The 21,709-nt window shown below is 35.2% G+C and overlaps 1 protein-coding gene across 2 annotated transcripts in view; it reads left to right on the forward strand.

The window, feature by feature from the left end:
• The window catches only part of PIK3C2G (phosphatidylinositol-4-phosphate 3-kinase catalytic subunit type 2 gamma), a 400,993-nt gene that overhangs the window by 35,950 nt on the left and 343,334 nt on the right, over positions 1-21,709 (forward strand). For both annotated transcript variants that reach the window (XM_024256898.2, XM_024256899.2), the window contains exon 6: positions 20,714-20,816. In XM_024256898.2, the coding sequence (XP_024112666.2) occupies positions 20,714-20,816 (103 nt within the window). The remainder of the gene's footprint in view (positions 1-20,713; positions 20,817-21,709) is intronic.

The raw sequence follows: 21,709 nt of genomic DNA on the forward strand, positions 1-21,709 counted from the left end.
TATGGCTGCATAGTATTCCATGGTGTATATGTGCCACATGTTCTTAATCCAGTCTATCATTGTTGGACATTTGGGTTGGTTCCAAGTCTTTGCTATTGTGAATAATGCGGCAATAAACATACGTCTGCATGTGTCTTTATAGCAGCATGATTTATAGTCCTTTGGGTATATACCCAGTAATGGGATGGCTGGGTCGAATGGAATTTCTAGTTCTAGATCCCTGAGGAATTGCCACACTGACTTCCACAAGGGTTGAACTAGTCTACAATCCCACCAACAGTGTAAAAGTGTTCCTATTTCTCCACATCCTCTCCAGCACCTGTTGTTTCCTGACTTTTTAATGATTGCCATTCTAACTGGTGTGAGATGGTATCTCATTGTGGTTTTGATTTGCATTGCTCTGATGGCCAGTGATGGTGAGCATTTTTTCATGTGTTTTTTGGCTGCATAAATGTCTTCTTTTGAGAAGTGTCTGTTCATGTCCTTCACCCACTTTTTGATGGGGTTGTTTGTTTTTTTCTTGTAAATTTGTTGGAGTTCATTGTAGATTCTGGATATTAGCCCTTTGTCAGATGAGTAGGTTGCGAAAATTTTCTCCCATTTTGTAGGTTGCCTGTTCACTCTGATGGTAGTTTCTTTTGCTGTGCAGAAGCTCTTTAGTTTAATTAGATCCCATTTGTCAATTTTGGCTTTTGTTGCCATTGCTTTTGGTGTTTTAGACATGAAGTCCTTGCCCATGCCTATGTCCTGAATGGTAATGCCTAGGTTTTCTTCTAGGGTTTTTATGGTTTTAGGTCTAACATTTAAGTCTTTAATCCATCTTGAATTGATTTTTGTATAAGGTGTAAGGAAGGGATCCAGTTTCAGCTTTCTACATATGGCTAGCCAGTTTTCCCAGCACCATTTATTAAATAGGGAATCCTTTCCCCATTTCTTGTTTTTGTCAGGTTTGTCAAAGATCAGATACTTGTAGATATGTGGCATTATTTCTGACGGCTCTGTTCTGTTCCATTGATCTATATCTCTGTTTTGGTACCAGTACCATGCTGTTTTGGTTACTGTAGCCTTGTAGTATAGTTTGAAGTCAGGTAGTGTGATGCCTCCAGCTTTGTTCTTTTGGCTTAGGATTGACTTGGCGATGCGGGCTCTTTTTTGGTTCCATATGAACTTTAAAGTAGTTTTTTCCAATTCTGTGAAGAAAGTCATTGGTAGCTTGATGGGGATGGCATTGAATCTGTAAATTACCTTGGGAAGGATGGCCATTTTCATGATATTGATTCTTCCTACCCATGAGCATGGAATGTTCTTCCATTTGTTTGTATCCTCTTTTATTTCCTTGAGCAGTGGTTTGTAGTTCTCCTTGAAGAGGTCTTTCACATCCCTTGTAAGCTGGATACCTAGGTATTTTATTCTCTTTGAAGCAATTGTGAATGGGAGTTCACTCATGATTTGGCTCTCTGTCTGTCTGTTATTGATGTATAAGAATGCTTGTGATTTTTGCACATTGATTTTGTATCCTGAGACTTTGCTGAAGTTGCTTATCAGCTTAAGGAGATTTTGGGCTGAGACAATGGGGTTTTCTAGATATACTATCATGTCATCTGCAAACAGGGACAATTTGACTTCCTCTTTTCCTAATTGAATACCCTTGATTTCCTTCTCCTGCCTAATTGCCCTGGCCAGAACTTCCAACACTATGTTGAATAGAAGTGGTGAGAGAGGGCATCCCTGTCTTGTGCCAGTTTTCAAAGGGAATGCTTCCAGTTTTTGCCCATTCAGTATGATATTGGCTGTGGGTTTGTCATAAATAGCTCTTATTATTTTGAGATACGTCCCATCAATTCCCAATTTATTGAGAGTTTTTAGCATGAAGAGTTGTTGAATTTTGTCAAAGGCCTTTTCTGCATCTATTGAGATAATCATGTGGTTTTTGACTTTGGTTCTGTTTATATGCTGGATTACATTTATTGATTTGTGTATATTGAACCAGCCTTGCATCCCAGGGATGAAGCCCACTTGATCATGGTGGATAAGCTTTTTGATGTGCTGCTGGATTCTGTTTGCCAGTATTTTATTGAGGATTTTTGCATCAATGTTCATCAAGGATATTGGTCTAAAATTCTCTTTTTTTGTTGTGTCTCTGCCAGGCTTTGGTATCAGGATGATGCTGGCCTCATAAAATGAGTTAGGGAGGATTCCCTCTTTTTCTATTGATTGGAATAGTTTCAGAAGGAATGGTACCAGCTCATCCTTGTACCTCTGGTAGAATTCGGCTGTGAACCCATCTGGTCCTGGACTTTTTTTGGTTGGTAAGCTATTGATTATTGCCACAATTTCAGCTCCTGTTATTGGTCTATTCAGAGATTCAACTTCTTCCTGGTTTAGTCTTGGGAGGGTGTATGTGTTGAGGAATTTATCCATTTCTTCTAGATTTTCTAGTTTATTTGCGTAGAGGTGTTTGTAATATTCTCTGATGGTAGTTTGTATTTCTGTGGTATCGGTGGTGATATCCCCTTTATCATTTTTTATTGCATCTATTTGATTCTTCTCTCTTTTTTTCTTTATTAATCTTGCTAGCGGTCTATCAATTTTGTTGATTCTTTCAAAAAACCAGCTCCTGGATTCATTTATTTTTTGAAGGGTTTTTTGTGTCTCTATTTCCTTCAGTTCTGCTCTGATTTTAGTTATTTCTTGCCTTCTGCTAGCTTTTGAATGTGTTTGCTCTTGCTTTCCTAGTTCTTTTAATTGTGATGTTAGGGTGTCAATTTTGGATCTTTCCTGCTTTCTCTTGTGGGCATTTAGTGCTATAAATTTCCCTCTACACACTGCTTTGAATGCATCCCAGAGATTCTGGTATGTTGTGTCTTGGTTCTCGTTGGTTTCAAAGAACATCTTTATTTCTGCCTTCATTTCGTTATGTACCCAGTAGTCATTCAGGAGCAGGTTGTTCAGTTTCCACGTAGTTGAGCGGTTTTGAGTGAGATTCTTAATCCTGAGTTCTAGCTTGATTGCACTGTGATCTGAGAGACAGTTTGTTACAATTTCTGTTCTTTTACATTTATTGAGGAGAGCTTTACTTCCAAGTATATGGTCAATTTTGGAATAGGTGTGGTGTGGTGCTGAAAAAAATGTATATTCTGTTGATTTGGGGTGGAGAGTTCTGTAGATGTCTATTAGGTCCGCTTGGTGCAGAGCTGAGTTCAATTCCTGGGTATCCTTGTTGACTTTCTGTCTCGTTGATCTGTCTAATGTTGACAGTGGAGTGTTAAAGTCTCCCATTATTAATGTGTGGGAGTCTAAGTCTCTTTGTAGGTCACTCAGGACTTGCTTTATGAATCTGGGTGCTCCTGTATTGGGTGCATATATATTTACGATAGTTAGCTCTTCTTGTTGAATTAATCCCTTTACCATTATGTAATGGCCTTCTTTGTCTCTTTTGATCTTTGTTGGTTTAAAGTCTGTTTTATCAGAGACTAGGATTGCAAGCCCTGCCTTTTTTTGTTTTCCATTTGCTTGGTAGATCTTCCTGCATCCTTTTATTTTGAGCCTATGTGTGTCTCTGCACGTGAGATGGGTTTCCTGAATACAGCACACTGATGGGTCTTGAGTCTTTATCCAATTTGCCAGTCTGTGTCTTTTAATTGGAGCATTTAGTCCATTTACATTTAAAGTTAATATTGTTATGTGTGAATTTGATCCTGTCATTATGATGTTAGCTGGATATTTTGCTCGTTAGTTGATGCAGTCTCTTCCTAGTCTCGATGGTCTTTACATTTCGGTATGATTTTGCAGTGGCTGGTACCGGTTGTGCCTTTCCATGTTTAGCGCTTCCTTCAGGAGCTCTTTTAGGGCAGGCCTGGTGGTGACAAAATCTCTCAGCATTTGCTTGTCTGTAAAGTATTTTATTTCTCCTTCACTTATGAAGCTTAGTTTGGCTGGATATGAAATTCTGGGTTGAAAATTCTTTTCTTTAAGAATGTTGAATATTGGCCCCCACTCTCTTCTGGCTTGTAGAGTTTCTGCCAAGAGATCCGCTGTTAGTCTGATGGGCTTCCCTTTGATGGTAACCCGACCTTTCTCTCTGGCTGCCCTTAACATTTTTTCCTTCATTTCAACTTTGGTGAATCTGACAATTATGTGTCTTGGAGTTGCTCTTCTTGAGGAGTATCTTTGTGGCGTTCTCTGTATTTCCTGAATCTGAATGTTGGCCTGCCTTGCTAGATTGGGGAAGTTCTCCTGGATAATATCCTGCAGAGTGTTTTCCAACTTGTTTCCATTCTCCCCGTCACTTTCAGGTACACCAATCAGACGTAGATTTGGTCTTTTCACATAGTCCCACATTTCTTGGAGGCTTTGCTCGTTTCTTTTTATTCTTTTTTCTCTAAATTTCCCTTCTCGCTTCATTTCATTCATTTCATCTTCCAGGGCTGATACCCTTTCTTCCATTTGATCGCATCAGCTCCTGAGGCTTCTGCATTCTTCACGTAGTTCTCGAGCCTTGGTTTTCAGCTCCATCAGCTCCTTTAAGCACTTCTCTGTATTGGTTATTCTAGTTATACATTCTTCTAAATTTTTTTCAAAGTTTTCAACTTCTTTGCCTTTGGTTTGAATATCCTCCCGTAGCTCGGAGTAATTTGATCGTCTGAAGCCTTCTTCTCTCAGCTCGTCAAAGTCATTCTCCGTCCAGCTTTGTTCCGTTGCTGGTGAGGAACTGCGTTCCTTTGGAGGAGGAGAGGTACTCTGGTTTTTAGAGTTTCCAGTTTTTCTGCTCTGTTTTTTCCCCATCTTTGTGGTTTTATCTACTTTTGGTTTTTGATGATGGTGATGTACAGATGGGTTTTTGGTGTGGATGTCCTTTCTGTCAGTTTTCCTTCTAACAGACAGAACCCTCAGCTGCAGGTCTGTTGGAGTACCTGGCCGGCCGTGTGAGGTGTCAGTCTGCCCCTGCTGGGGGGTGCCTCCCAGTTAGGCTGCTCGGGGGTCAGGGGTCAGGGACCCACTTGAGGAGGCAGTCAGCCCGTTCTTAGATCTCCAGCTGCGTGCTGGGAGAACCACTGCTCTCCTCACAGCTATAACAGCCATTCTAACAAGGGGGTAAAACAATATCTCATTGTTGTTTTGATTTGCATTGCTCTGATGACTAGTGATTTGAACATTTTTTCTATACTTCTTGGCCATTTGTATGTCTTCGTTTGAGAAAAGTCTATTCAGATTGCTTGCCCACTTTTTAACGGGATTAGTTGTTTTTTCGTTTTTAGTTTGTTTGTGTGTTTCTTTTTTTTTTTTTTTTGCTGTTGAGTTTCTTTTATATTCTGCATAGTAGTTCTCGTTAGATTAACAGTTTGCAAATATTTTCTCCCATTCAACAGATTGTCTCTGTTGATTGTTTTGTTTGCTATGAAGGAGGTTTTTAGCTTAATATAGTCCTATTTGTGTATTTTTGTTTTTGTTGCCTGTGCTTTTGAGGTATTAGCCATAAAAAACTTGCCTACACCAATGTTCTGGAGCAATTATCTTATGCTTTCTTCTAGAAGTTCTATAATTTCCGGATTTAGGTTGAAGCCTTTAATGTACTTTGAGTTGATTTTTGTATACAGTGAGAGATAGGAGACTAGTTTCATTCTTCTGCATATGAATACTTGGATTTCTCAGCACCATTTATTGAAGAGGGTCTCTTTCCCCCAAAGTTTGCTCTCAACATCTTTGTCAAAAATCAGTAGGCTATAAATAAATGAATTTATTTTAGGGTCTTTTTACTCTGTTCCATTAGCCTATGTGTTTGTTTTCATATCAATATCATTTTACTTTGGTTACGATAACTTTGTAATATATTTTGAAGGCAAGTAGTGTGATGCCTGCAGCTCTGTTCTTTTTGCTCAAGATTGCATTCACTATTTGGGCTCTTTTTTACTTCCATACAAATTTTTGGCTTTTTTTTCTATTTCTGTGAAGAATGTTATTGGTAATTTGATAAGAATTGCTTTGAATCTGTAGATTGGGTAGTATGGTCAAAACAATGTTAATTCTTCTGATACACGAGCATGGGATGTATTTCCATTTATTTGTGTTCTATTCAATTTCTTTCATCAGAGATTTGTAGTTTTACTCGCAGAGGTCTTTTACTCCTTTGGTTAAGTTTACTTCCAGGGTTTTTCAGTGTGTGTGGCAGCTGTTGTAAATGGGATTTCCTTCTTAATTTTTTTCCAGTTAGTTATTGGTTCAAAAAAATGTTATTAATTTTTGTGTGTTGATTTGATATCCTGCAACTTTATTTAATTTATCAGTTTACAGAGTGTTTTGGTGGAATCTTCAGGTTTTTCTAAATATGAGATCCTGTCATCTGCAAAGAGGGACAACTTGACTTTCTCTTTTCCAATTTGGCTGCTTTTTATTTATATATTTTGCCCAATTGTTGTGTGTAGGACTTCCATTATTGTGCTGAGTAAGAGTGGTAAAGGTAGGCAACTTTGTCTTGTTCTAGTTCTTAAAGAAAAAACTTTCAGCTTTTCTTCATTCCGTTTGATATTAATGGTGGGTTTGTCATATTATTATGTTGAGGTAAGTTATATTTATACCTAGTTTGTTGAGAGTTTTTATTATCAAGAATGTTTAGTTTTATCAGATACTTTTTCTGTACCTATTGAGATGAACATTTGGTTTTTATTCTTCATTCTGTGGTCACGATGTATCATGTACACTGATTTGCATATGTTGAACCATCTTTGCATCCCTAGGATCTTACTTGATCATGGTGTATTATCTTTTTAATGTATAGTTGGATTCACTTTGCCAATATTTTCTTCAGGATGTTTGTGTTGATGTTCATTATCAGGACATTAATGTGTAGTTTTATTTTTTGTGGTGGCTTTGTCTGGTTTTGGTATCAGGGTAATGCTGGTTTTGTATAATGAATTAGGAAAATAATCCTCCCTCTTCAAATTTTGTGACGTTTGAAAATAATTTGTGTTAGTTCTTCTTTATAAGTTTGGTAGAATTCAGCAATAAAGCCATCTCATCCTGAGTTTTTCCTTGCTGAGAGACTTTTTATTACTGATTCAGTCTTATTTATTACTCATCATTGGTCTGTTCTGGTTTTCTGTTACAGCCTGAATCAATCTTGATAAGTTGTATGTGCTTATTGGATACATATAAATATGTATGTACTATTTCACATATAAAGAGAATAGTTATATGCTCTTGCTAAATTGATCCCACTGTTATTGAAGACAAACCTTAGTTGTCTCTTTTGTATTGTTTTTCACTTAGGTCTATTTTATCTGATATAAGTATAGCTACTTCTGCTTACTTTTGGTTTCCGTTTATGCAGAATATCTTTACATCCCTTCACTTTCAGTTTATATGTGTCTTTATAGGTGACGTTTCTTGTAGACAGCGTATAATTGGGTCATTTTTTAAAATCCATTCCACCAATTTGTATCTTTTAAGTGGGTAATTTAATTTCTTTATATTCAAGCTTATAATTGATAGGTGACGACTTATTCCTGTCATTTTCTTAATTGTTTTCTAATTATGTATATCTTTTGTTCCTTTCTTTCTCCCTCATTATTTAGCACTGCCATTTGGTGGTTTTCTGCAGTGGTAATATTTTAGTTCTTTTTCTTTCTCATTTTTGTGACTGCTCTAACAGTAAGTTTTATACTTTCATGTGCTTTCATGATGATAGATATTGTTTTTTCATTTCCAGATGTAGGCTTTCCTTAAGCATTTCTTGTAAGTCTGGTCTAGTGGTGATGAATTCTCTCAGTTTTTGCTTTCCAAGGAACAATTTCATATCTCCTTCATTTGGCAAGTATAACTTAGCTGGGTAGAGTATTCTTGGTTGACAGTGGTTTCTTTTTTTCTTTCATTGAGCATTTTGAATATATCATCTCATTCTTACATGGCCTGTAAAGTTTCTGCTGATAAATTTGCTGTTAGGCTGATGGGGATTTCCTTCCATGTGACTCAATGCTTTTCCCTTGCTGTTTTTATAATACTCTCTGTCCTTGACTTTTGACAGTTTGGCTACAGTGTGCAATGGAAAAGACCTTTTTGGGTTGAATCTATTTGGGGATTTTTGAACTTCCTATACATATATTTCTAAATCCCTAGCAAAACTCGGGAAGTTTTCAGCTATTGTTTTATTATATAGGTCTGCTATGCCTTTGCCCATCTCCTCTCTTTATGGAACACCCAAAATGTGAATATTTGTTTGCTTTATGGTGTCCCATATGTCACATAGGCTTTCTTTATTTTTAAAAAAATTGTTTTTCTTTCTTTTTTTTTTTTTTGTCTGACTGGGTTATTTCAAAAGACCTATTATGAAGTTCCAAAATTCTCTCTGCTTGATCTAGTCTATTGTTAAAGCTCTTTATTATATTTCTTATTTCATTCATTGAATCCTTTTGTTCCAGAATTTTTGTTTGTTCCTTATTTGTATCTCTTTGTTTACTCTCTTATTTAGATCCTGAATTGTTTTTATGATTTTTTTTGTGCTGTTTGCTTGTGTTCTCTTGTATCTCACTGAGTTTTTTTCATATCATTATTTTAAAAAGTTATCTCATATCCTTTCTTTTCTTTGGAATTGGTGGCTGGAGAGTTTTTTGTTCTCTTGAATATGTCATATTTCTTTGCTTTTTATATTTCTTATGTCTTTACACAAAATATATATGCTATTAGTGTAATAGTCACTTCTTCCAATTTTTTTGGATAGGCTTTCATAGAGGAAGAATTTTTCCTATAGATACATCTATAGTGTGGGTGGGTACAGAACTTTAGCTTTTTTTCTATTTGAATACAGTAGTGATTTCTTGTGATTTCTTCAGCTGTAATCAGCATCAGTGATTTCTGTAATTTCCTCAGTGGCTTAGGCTACAGTTGTCAGTTCAGGCTGTGGTGAGGCTTTGCTAGGGACAAGGATACTGGGTGAATTAAACCTCAGCTCCCAGTGTGGTAGTGGTGGACCAACCATGGCTGTCTTTGGGCTCCTAGGTATCCTATGTGGGCACTGGATTTAGCAGGTTCAGGTGAACTGATGCTTGGGCTCCCAGTTGACTTCCTTGGGTGCCAGCAGTGGCAGCAGAGAGCTGAGTGGATAGGCAGGTTTTGGGGCCCCTGGCAGTGCGCCTACAATCAGCAATGAAAGTAGCAGAGAAGAAGCAACACTCAGGCTCCCAGTAGGCTCACACTGGTACACTGGTGCTAGCAGTGGCAGTGAGAAGGTGGGCAAGCCAATCCCTAAGTCCCCCAGTGGCTTGTGTGAATGAATGAGTTTCAGCAGTAGTGGTGGTGCCATGCAACTCAGGCTTGTCCTCAGGCTCTATGATGGTGTTCACAGGTGTAGAATGTTATGGGTGGTCAGGGCGATCCTCAAGGCTCTGGATAGAGTGCTTGGGCATTGATGACAGGCATTTTGGGCCTGTTTTGCAGCTCCCTGATGGTGTTCATGTGCACCAGAAACAGTAGGCAGAGTAGCTCAATCCCCAGATCCCCACCTGGCATGCTTGGGTCCTGGTGGGTCTTTTGTCAGGCCATCTGATGTTTTGCTGGTGTGGTTCAGGCATAGACAGGGTGGCATGATCCCCAGGGACCTGGGCAGTGTAGTTGGGCACCAGGGGTGTAGCACTAGATAGGGCAGAACTGTCCTCAGGGTCCCCAATGGTACTTAGGAATACAAGCTGTGATGGGCAGGATGCAGTGATTCCCAGACCCATGGATATGTTTGGGTGCTGTGTTGCAGGCAGGCTAAGTCTTTTGTCAGGCTTCCTGTTGGTGCACATGCATGGCTGGGTGGCAGACGAGGCAGGGTGATTCCCAGGGTCCGAGACATTAGGCTTGGGCATGGGGTGGAGGGGCAGTGCTAACCAGAGCAGGCCTGTCCTCAGACCCCCCAGTGGTGCACACAGATGCAGCAGGCTGTGGTAGATGGGCCTAACGTATGTAATTTTAGTAATTTCTTTCTTTCTTTCTCTTTCTTTCTTTCTTCTTTCTCTTTCTTTTCTTTCCTTCTTTCTTTCTCTCTCTCTTTCTCTCTTTCTTCTTTCTTTCTCTCTCTATTTTCTCTTTCTCTCTCTCTCTTTCTTTCTTTCTGACAGAGTCTCACTCTGTCTCCCAGGCTGGAGTGCAGTGGCACGATCTTGGCTCACTGCAACCTCGGCCTCCCAAGCTATAAGTGATTCCCCTGCCTCAGCCTCCAGAGTAGCTGGGATTACAGGCACGCACCACCATGCCTGTCTAATTTTGAATTTTTCGTGGAGACAGCTCTTCACCACGTTGGTCAGGTTCACTCCTGATCTCCAGTGATCCACCCACCTTGGCCTCCCAAAGTGCTAGGATTACAGGCATAAGCCACCACGCCCAGCCTAAGTAATTTCTTATCTCAAAAATTTTATTGTAAGTCTTTCTGTCTCATTTAACTTAAAAATAATTCTTATTAGCTTCTATGTAAAACAATAAAATTTACTGTACTTAAAAGCTTTTGCTGAATAAATAATCATTGCATTGTCAGTAGTAAACCAGAAGTGCCTCCTGAGAAAATACTAGATAGTCTTTTTTAAAAATTCTGTTTGGGCCAATTGCTTACAGGATGGTCAAATTTTATATATTTGATTTAAATGAAACAATTTTTCTTATTATTTCATTGACGGTTGTCAAGGAATGTGAGAATTGAATGCTGAAAACATATTCTTAAAAAGAAAAAAGAAATTCTACAGTGATTAAAAATTTTACTTGTAAATAGTTATATATTTTAAAATTAAATTAAGAAGGTAGTATTCACCTCTTTTTTCATCACCTGCATTGATTAGAATGATCTTCCTATCTACTTGAGAGTCTTGTTTTTCTCTCTAGGACTCTCCTAGTAGAGATAATGCCTTCTTTTTATTAGAGTACAAAAATAGTTTTACAAAATTAAATCCTTTTAATTAAAATTCTAAAATAATCCTTTTCAAAAAACTTCCATTTTTTAAAAAAGTTCTAACTAATCTCATGACAATTTATATTAATTTATTCTTTTTTTTTTGAGATGGAGTCTTCACTCTGTCACCCAGGCTGGAGTGCAGTGGCACAATCTCGTCTCACTGCAACCTCTGCCTCCTGGGTTCAAGCAATTCTCTTGCCTCAGCCTCCTGAGTAGCTGGGACAACATGTGCATGCCACCATGCCCAGCTAATTTTTGTATTTTTAGTAGAGATGAGGTTTCACCATGTTGGCCAGGCTGGTCTCAAATGCCTGACCTCTAGTGATCCACCCGCCTCGGCCTCCCAAAGTGCTGGGATTACAGGCGTGAGCTACCACGCCTGGCCCAATTTATATTAACTTGTTCATTAAACATTTGATTATAAATTGAAATAGTCTTGCACTCAGAGTAAAAATAAAACTATTAATTACCAGTGAGAAAAAGACTAAGTCATAATACATACAGTTTTAAGTAATAGATTATACTCATTAGCAGTAAAACTGCATTGTATATATTGCTGGGGAAGAAGAGTCTTTTTTCTTCTCAGTGAAATTAAAGATTTCACTTAGCAAACTTGAACGAATTGATTACTTCCAGCAAATTTGTTACAGCCTAAGACTTCAAATATTAAAATTCATTCCAACTTTTAAGACTTACTTTGAGCAAAGAAATAGGTAAAGTGCATTTCTCTTTTACATAACTCTACTCCTCCACTTATAAAATCACAGAACCATGGGAGGATAGAAAGGAACATATCATAACTTTGAGCTATCTCACACACAGTAAAAAAGTGTGTTCTGTTAATAAATCATTCAATAAGAGTTTCTTGAATGACTTTAATTTCTTTTTTAATCTCCTTCATAGTGCTTCACCTAATATTCTATAATTAACTTTGGTTTACATCTTCAGTAAATAGCTAATGACCACAAAAATAGCACACCATACAAACCTGCATTTGGTCTTAATTCAATAACTCTGTGCTAGAACAAATGTCCTCATATGTAGATACTCTGTATACACCTTCACTTGAGAGTGAAATCCCAAAGAAAGACCTTGTGCTAAATAAAGTTTGTTTATTATGATTAAAAGCTACTTGTAAAAATGACAGCATATTTCAGCCCCAAGTTTTTTAAAAAGCTGAATTGCACAAGCATCATTAACTAATAAACTTGGTCAAAGGAACCTCGAAGCTGTTGCATGAGTGTTCCAAGAAGACATGGCAAATTACATGTGAAAGTAGGTACATAATTTAATATTATTGTAGATGTACAATACCAAAATACAGCTGTCACATTATTTTTGTTACACAAAAGCACTGTCTATTTTTAGAAGGTAAGAATTATTAAATCTTCCCAATTTTGAACTAATAAAAGTTTAAATGACCCAATGCTCCATTTTTCTTAAATAAAGTGATTAGAGAATTTTTGAATTACATGTTACTTCAAATTAGCTGAAATCACCTTAATAAGACAAAACATTACTCATTTATTGTTTTTTGTTTCTAAAGTCTGTAGTAGGATGTTTCTCCTCTGGAGATTTTGTGGGAAAAAACAATAATAAAAGCTTAGGATAGAATGAAGTCTGCATATTTGATCTCCTGGTATAATTACTAAATTTTATAAATTTCGCATACCATACCCCCCACAAAAAGAGCTCCTTGGGGCTCAGTATATATTTTTTGTGAAAGAAACAAAGTTACAGTTTCACCATTGTTATATTTTTTTACTGACTTTCTTAGTAACTTCATTTATATGGTTATGTTACTACTTGTCTTTTGTGACTGTGTAACTTAGTAGGGAGAGCATTGCAAACTTGAGAGTTGTTATAAAACTTTTTTCCAGATTAAAAAAAAAACTTCTTTGCAGAATGTTCCATTTTTTGAATTTTAACAAATGCATATGTACTATATGTATGAAGAAAAATAACCATATTTGAGAGAGGAGGCATTAGGGATAGTTGCCTTTTTATAGGCTTGTAGGAAGTCTTAAGAAAAATAGGGCATTTGAATAGAAAGTTTCAGATCTCCTTGGTCCAAATCCCTCTTGAGCATTAGCTGTTGGTATCAATTTATGTCCCATACAGGATTTTTGTTCAAAAGCTTGACCCTCCTCTACTAACCACCTCATGCCTAAAAGCCCTAGTTTTAGGATTGAACCTATTCTTGTCTCTTCAAAAGTCATAAAGTTTGACTTTTCCTATTCATAGCTCACTTGAAGACAAAATAACAATAAACTCAAGAAGCACTGGTTTAGTGAAACAACGTATCACTGATCTTTATCTATGCTGAGTCAGCTCCAAATACCACTTTGAGCACAAAATCCAGGGCTATTTTATTAGTTGCAAAGACCAGTTTACTCACATTAAGGATATGGCAGATTTAACATTGTAGAAATTTTCGAGGGGCACATACCAAATGTGTGTACATGTGCCAAGTGTGCACATACACATAGCTATCTGAAAAATACTCTGAGCAGTACTACAGTACTAATATTATGTTAATATTTTGTTATATTCGCCTTACATTTCTGACTTAGTTATCCCAAAGATTTTAAGTCCAGCTTAGTTACTGAGTTTTCTTAAAGAAATATCTTCAGAAGCTGTCAGCAATCCTGGTTTTCAATATTTACAAAATCAAATAGAAATCGTTTATTTTCTATACATGAGTTTAATATTTCACAATACACCTCTGTGACTACTTCTTACATGTAAGAATAAAGAACATTTTAGCTTAATTCAAATTATATAAAACAAGCGTAAGTATTTATTCCAATGAAAGAGCATCGCTTTTAAATGTGGGTTTACAAGCAGCAGCTAGGGCAATGAGAATCAATATTCATAGTTTGAATGTTATTTAGGATGCTTACTTGCTCGTAAGACAAATTTGAGTACTTATCACTTTTTGGTGTTAAGGTCATTAATCTCTCTTTATATAAACATATTGCCTCAGAAATACTTTAAAATAACATGAGCTATTTAGGAATAGGAAATAAGGGTAATTATGTGCAAGAATTCAGCCTCTTAGTGTTCATCTTAAATGACAAGTATACTCCTAATAGTTCCTAAGATAGTTAACTAGCAGATAGATGGAATCAAATATGTGTAGAGAGAATAAATAATTAATATACAGAAAGTTTGATTTCCTAGGATATGGGAAGAAAAAGCCTAAACTTTTTATTGTATCACAGACATTCAGTTCATTTAACAGCTGAAGTTTTATAGATGATTATTAAATAAAACATCGGTAGTGCTCATATTTGGAATGTTACCAGACTGAGAAAAACACCTGGTGTGTACAACCTTAAATGGATAATTCCTGTGCTCATGTTATAAGCATTGTAATTCCCAGTGTGGCCTTTTCTTAGAGCACAACCCTTCTCTCCACACTACCCACCTTACGGTCCGTGCCTTTCATTTCTCTTTCTCTTGGTATGGTAACCTTTCTTCTTACCCTTTTTGATATCTAGAATTCTCAAATAAAAATTCATTTTTTATTGCACTTACTTATTAAATTCCCACCTTTCTTTCTATTATTTAATGCTTTTTCTCTCTTTTCTTTTTCATTTTCTCTAGATAGCACCATTTAACAAATTTATCATGTAGGCCACATAAGAGTTTTAAATTTTCTACTAGCCACACTAACAAAATATGCAAAGAAACAGGTGGAAATAAATTTTAATACTACAGTTTCTTTAATTCAATATACCTCAAATATTATCATTTTAATGTGTAATCAAAATAAAGAAAATCATTGAGATGTTTCACATTATTTAATATGACAAGTCTTGAAAATCTAGTGTGTATTTTACATTTATAGCATATCTTAATTAAAAGTAGCCTCATTGCAAGTGATTAGTAGCTGCTTATATTCACTAACCGCTATACTAGACAGCATAGCTCTATATCATTAAACACAAACTGATCAAAATTGTAGTCTTGCCACGTATAGTGGTAAAAGGAGTAGTTCACAGCTCTTAGAAACTGTGACGGTTATTGGAAACTCTAATGTCCTTTAAACAACAGCAGAGATTTAATTTTAACTGATTTCTAGTACAATATTATATTATGAAAATAATTTGACCTAGAATTCTAGAACTAACAATAAGCCAGCATTCAAGGACAATGTAAAAATAGACATTCTCAGAAATAAAAACATTTATGTCCATAAATTATCTCTCTAAAAAATTATCTGAAGATGTACTTCAACAAAATAAACAAAATAAACAATGAAGCCCTATGGAATACAGATCAATGGTTAACATAATTACTTAAAAAGTTCTAAAATATAGTAAAAAAAAAAAAGAAAAGAAATTAGTAGAGGCTCCTTTATCTATCTCTGCTTGCTTGACTTGCTGTATTAACACTCTTTATTTCCTTTACAAAACAGAATGATTAAGGCCCATAATTCATTGTTTGTTCTAGAAGAGTAGTTATCAAACATTTTGGTCTCAGAACCCTTTAAACTCACAAATTGTTGAGTACCCCAAAAAGAATTTGTGTGGACTTTGTCTATCAATATTTACCATGTTGGAAATTATAATTGAGAAATTTTTAAAATATGCATTTATTATTTGAATTAAAAATGATAAACTTATTACATGTAAATACACATAAAATATTTTTAATATAAATACTATATATTGCAAAACAAAAATAATTTGTGAGGAATGTAGCATTGTTATGTGTTTAGAAATCTTTTAAATGTCTGGTTTAATTAAGACCATTGACTGTTCTTATATTCAGTCTGTTGCCCTATGATGATTGAATGGAGGTATATAAAGAAAATTTAGCCTCACACAAATATGGTTTGCAGAAAAGATAAATATCTTAGTAGTCTTTTCAGATAATTGTGAACATCTTTCTTTGATACTACACCAAAATCAACAAGTAATAGTCTTTTAAAATTTAGATACAATGTGGAATATTAAAAAAATCAATAATTTTCACACTAGGCTACTTAGAGTCCATTGGTCTGTCTTGCCCTATTGATAAACCTTTTTTTACCCATGCAAGATTTGAAGCATCGTGGATTGTCATTTAGACAAATATGTTCATTGGATTCTGCAGATCTTCCAAATGTTTCCATACTTTATCATAAAATATCAAAAAGTCCATTTTTTAATATTAGCATTTTTCTCACCAGAAAAGTCTGTAACTATTGGTTAGCCGGCAAGCTCATAGTGGAAAATACAAATTTTACAAAATTCTTATTTCTGAAGTTGTTTTCCTTAAAGTGACAAGCTTAGCTTGTTCATTTTTGACTGCCAAACACCTGTCTGAATAACCACAGTTTGCCTGTAATTCTCTCATGTAATAAAATTGTTTCATGAAAAAAGTTACTTATCTTGCCACTCAAGCAATTACAAGAGAGCTTTTCCTGAAGACAACTTCTATATTATAGTATGCAGAAGTGCTTTAACTGTTTTTCCTATATGTTCATATAGACAATTAAAGACACATGTATTTAAGGATTTAGATTTAACAAAATTAATAATTTTTACCATTTTATCAAGGATATTTTTAAGTGACACTGATTTTTATTTCCTACAAGTGCATGTACACCCTGGAAGTGTCTCTTGTAGCTCCAGGGTTTTGTAGACAACATTTCGATAACTACTTCTCTAGCATAATAGTTTACTATAAAGTATATTATGCCCATGCACTTTTGCTTCTGTAAGTTGAGTTGCAAATGTACCTAGAGTCAGTTGTGTTTATTCCTGAAACTTTTTATGCCAGTTCTATTGTTATTTTATTTAGGTAAGTAAATGAAGTATTTACAGAGTGTTGAAATATGAGTGAAGAAAGTCAGTGTTTCTATGAAAATTAAGTTAAAATTTTTAAAAGATAATTAATAAAGGAGAGCCATTAAAATCTATTGTTGCTGAATTCAATGTAGAGGAAACAACTTAGACTAGAAAAATAATTATAAAAATCTAAAATGATTTTCCATTCAAGTTGTTCTTTGACTCTAAGAATTTGCTCCACATTTAAGAAAGTAGAATAGGCAATTAAAGATAATTACTTATAGATTTGTTTTATATCAGAAAGACGACACAAAATCGTTATCAACTGACCCTTCATCCAATAGCAAAGACTTGATGCTAATATCAGAATTTTGGCTAGTAAGAGGCTATGTAGTTATGTTTAGTTTAAAAATAAACTATTTTTAAGATATCTGTCTTCTTTATAATTCCCAACTTTAACTTTTTTGATCAACTAATCTACTACTTTTTATATTTCATCAAGTAAGTGATAAAAGAATCTGGAGCTAATATTTGAAGTGATCTCTACTTGAGCAGTTGTAAGGTTCTAAGAGAGAACTGAATTGAAGTCATATTAAGCTCTAAATTTTATTTCAGAGTGTCTGTCACATAGTAATTAAATTGAGATTGCAATAGAAAAGCTTTAAGATATGTTTCATTTTCATTTAAAAAGGCGACCACCAGAAAGTAAAAATATGCTTATGAATCTCAAGCCTCTAAAGATAAATAGAGAAAGAAGAGACTCAAAAATGGCTCAAATAATCCCAACAAATGAAAGGAAATAATTCTAAAAGAAAAAATATAGTTAATATAAACCGAAAATAATATAGCAGAAGGCATTACTATAACTTGGATAGCTGAGACTTCTCTGATTAAAAGTCAAAGTCTCAAAAATGAATTAAAAGGAATTTATAGGCTAGAGACATGACTAAAATAAGATTGTCTCATTTATAACAGAAATTTTTGTGTTACCTATTTATTTCAGTCTACAAAGAAAGTATAATAAGCTCTTGGTAATAGTTTTTCCAGAAAAAGGGAAAGGGAAGAATTTTTCTTATCTCTTTTATTTTGCAGAGTTGAATAAAATTTGGATGTATCCCATGAGAATATATTCCTATAATGTAATTTGAAAAAAATTATAGAGGAAAAAGACTCCTTCAACATCTGTTATTATCCCCAATCTGATAATTATGGTGCCAGATTCCACCATATACACACACATACAGACACACACACACACACACACAAGGACACACACAATGAAGCAAAGGTAAGGAAAGAACTAAGACCTAGTTTTTGAAAGCAGTAAAATTGGCAGATGTAGCAAATAAAAATATAGAATATCCAGTTTTATTTCAAAGTCATAAATATTTTTAGTATACGTTTCATGTAGTATTTTATATGTAGTTATATTAAAGCTGTATATATATACTCATATACACACACATATATACAGATATAAACAGTATTAACGTATTATATCTATGTATCTATCTATATCTATATATCTCTATCTATATATAGAGAGAGACACACACATATATACACCTATATGGTATAAAGGGGTGTGTGTGTGTGTGTGTGTGTGTGTGTGTGTATGAAAATATACAAAGAAACAGTTGGAAATAAATTTTAATACTACAGTATATGTGTACATACATGTATACACACACCTTTAGTGTAAATATGTATCAAATACTGCATGAAATATATACTAAAATATTCATTCATTGTTTCTCTGTAATTTATAGATACCAGATGTATTAGTCAGGGTTCTCTAGAGAGACAGAACTAATAGGACAGATGTGTATATATAAAGGGGAGTTTATTAAGGAGTATTGACTTACACTGTCACAAGGTGAGATCTCACAATAGGCCATCTGCAAGCTAAAGAGCAAGAAAGCCAATCCGAGTCCCAAAATCTCAAAAGTAGGGAAGCTGACAATGCAGCCTTCAGTCTGTGGATGAAAGTCCAAGAGTCCCAAAGCTGAAGAACTTGGAATCTGATGTTTGAGAGCAGGAAGCATCCAGCATGGGAGAAAGATGTAGGCTGGAAGGCTAAGCCAGTCTAGTCCTTCCACATTTCTCTGCCTGCTTTTATCCTAGCCATGCTGGCAGCTGTTTAAATTGTGCCCATCCAGATTAAGGATGAGCCTGCCTTGCCCAATCCACAGATTCATATGTTAACCTCATTTGGCAACACACTCACAAACACACCCAGGAACAATACTTTGCATCCTTCAATCCAATCAAGTTGACACTCAGTATTAACCATCACACTAGACATCAAGTATATTATCTGGCAATTCTAGGAAGAAGTATACACACAGGTGGATAAAGTAAAGAAAGTCAGTTTAAGTAAGCACGCAGTAGCCATACATGAGGCTGAAGTCATTGCACTAGTGTCCAGAGTGCAGTATCAAGACTTCAACATACAGAGAAAAGGAATCTTTGAAAGCAAGATGGGCCACTATTCTTAAGTCACTTCCCATAGCAGGAACAGGAAAACAAAGCTCTTGGCATGGAAAAAAGACTTGAGCAGAGGGAGATGAAAGGACAGGAACTTGAGTACATGTGATAGATTGTGAGGCTGGCCCTTGAAGCAGACCTTTGGGAAGGAGGAAGGAGAAATCAGTAGTTCCAAGAACAAGTGAAGAAAAGCAGTGGACATGCCTTTTGTCTAGATTGGCCATGAAAACAACTTAGGGAACAGTGTAAGAGCCCTATGGATACCCCAGGGACAAGAATCTAGGTTAGACTAACAGTTGGGATAGGAACAGGCATTGAACATATGTCATGAACACACTAACATTCACCATTTTGGCTAGCAGATAGGTACTAAGTTTCTTAAGTATTAAAGCAACGTTAAAATAGAAACATTTAAAAAGAATTAACTACATAGCATAGTAAATTCTATATAATTATTCTACATAATTCTATATATTTTTGTTAATTCATTTTACAGATTAATGGTCTATTTGTCTGGCATTGTTGGAAAGAAGTTATCCCAAATATTTACTGAATTTTCCATACAAGTAAAATTATCATCTAAGGATTACAAGTATCTAATATACTTTTTTTCTCCTGAAATCCTTCATGTTTAAGGTCCTTTAAACAATGTACATTAACATAACTCATCCTCTTCTCAGTGACTAAAAGTCACCAGAGATATCAAAATTTAAAGCTGTAAAGGGACTTATATAGTAGAAGCCCTTCATTTCACAGAACAATCAAATTTTATTTATAAGAAAAATGTTGCAAAATAGTAATTCATTGTGCTCTTCAGTTAATTTGTGCTTGGTAAATATTTATAGGCAAAAAAAGAAAGAGAAAGGAAGGAAGACAAAGAAATATAATAATGCCAGTAGAAATTTCTGAAATAGGTATATTTTTTTTGTTTATTCTGCTTGCTAACCCTTTGATGTAGACATTACTATTCCAACTCTAAAAGAGAAAATATTGGGTTTCAGATGGTTTAGTTTAATTGGCCTTCCTAAGGTCATCGAGCTAGTAAAACTGTCTCTAAAGCTCATGACATTTTCACCACATTCCAGTGCTTTCTTAAGACAAGGTCCCCACACAGACATAATGGCATCAGTTAGACCACCCAGAAGCATGCTGTCATCAGCTTTGAACTCTGAGATGGCTGGGTAAAACTAACTTAGAATATGCAAAGTCTTATTTGTTAAAATTTATTGTGATAATTCTAAAGGTGTCTAATCATTTAATCATTTTCTAACTTATTAATGCACATAAAAATAATTTCACGTTTCATCATTTATATCTATATATCTACATTTCCTGTCATATTATTCATTTATACACAAAAATATATAATGCATATATATTCACACACACACACACACACGCACACACACACACACTCAGCTTTTACCAAACTAAGTTCCAAAAATAAAAGAAAATGAAGTCAGAGAGGAAAACACGTATTTGGGAATATTATGGGAGGATATGATTGTGTTCATTTTTTCTCCTTTAGCGACCACTGTTTGGGGAGCCACAAATTGTTTCAAAAAGATAAATCTGTTATTCAGCTCCACCTGCAGAAAAGTAGGGAAGCTCCAGGAAAGCTATCTCGAAAGGTAAGACCTTCTTAGCATTGGTTTCAATTAGCAAACTGACAGTTTTAAGGACAATATTTCTAATTTTTGAACTATTGCCAACTTGGAATTATATAGCTTAATTAATACATGTTTATGTAAATATATTCATTGAAACATGATGAAATATCTTATCTAAATATAAATAACTGTTAATGATTTGAACTGATGCAATAACATGAACACATTACTGCAATCTTAGTGTTATGGACTGAATGTTTGTGTCCCCCCAAAATTCATAAGTTGAGGCCCCGGGTGATATTATTAGGAAGTGAGGTCTTTGGGAGGTATTTAGGTTTAGATGAAGTCATAAAAGCGGAGCCCTTATGATGAGGTGGTAAGTGCCCTTATAAAAAGGGTTTAGAGCATTCTCTCTGTCTTTCTCTTTCTCCCTCCCTCTCCCTCTCTTTCTAAGACTCTCTCTCTCTTTCCTCTCACTATGTTAGGATACAGCAAGAAGGAAGCTGTCTGCACACAGGAAAAGGGCTCTGACCCTGATTATAAACTTTGCAGCCTATAGAACGAAGAGAAATAAATGTATGTTGTTTAAGCCACCCGGTCTCTGGTATTTTGTTATAGCAGCCCAGGCTGACTAATACACTGAGTATAACAAATCTGTTGGTTTCTTTCAAAAATCATCTGTGAGACATTTATTAAGGTTATCATATTTATACTTTTCACGTATCTTCTTAGAAGTAAATGAAATAGAAAATGTAAAGGGGAATCACTGAAGGCAGAAAAATAACTTGTTTTCTGTGAAGACTGTTTATGTCAACACAGCTTAAATTAGGACAGATAAACTTTCATAATATATATAATAAAGCTACCTAGAAAAGGATGACTGTGCTTTAACGATACAGTTTCATGCTGTTAGA

Source organism: Pongo abelii, chromosome 10, assembly GCF_028885655.2.
Source record: "Pongo abelii isolate AG06213 chromosome 10, NHGRI_mPonAbe1-v2.0_pri, whole genome shotgun sequence".
NCBI classification, from domain to species: domain Eukaryota; kingdom Metazoa; phylum Chordata; class Mammalia; order Primates; family Hominidae; genus Pongo; species Pongo abelii.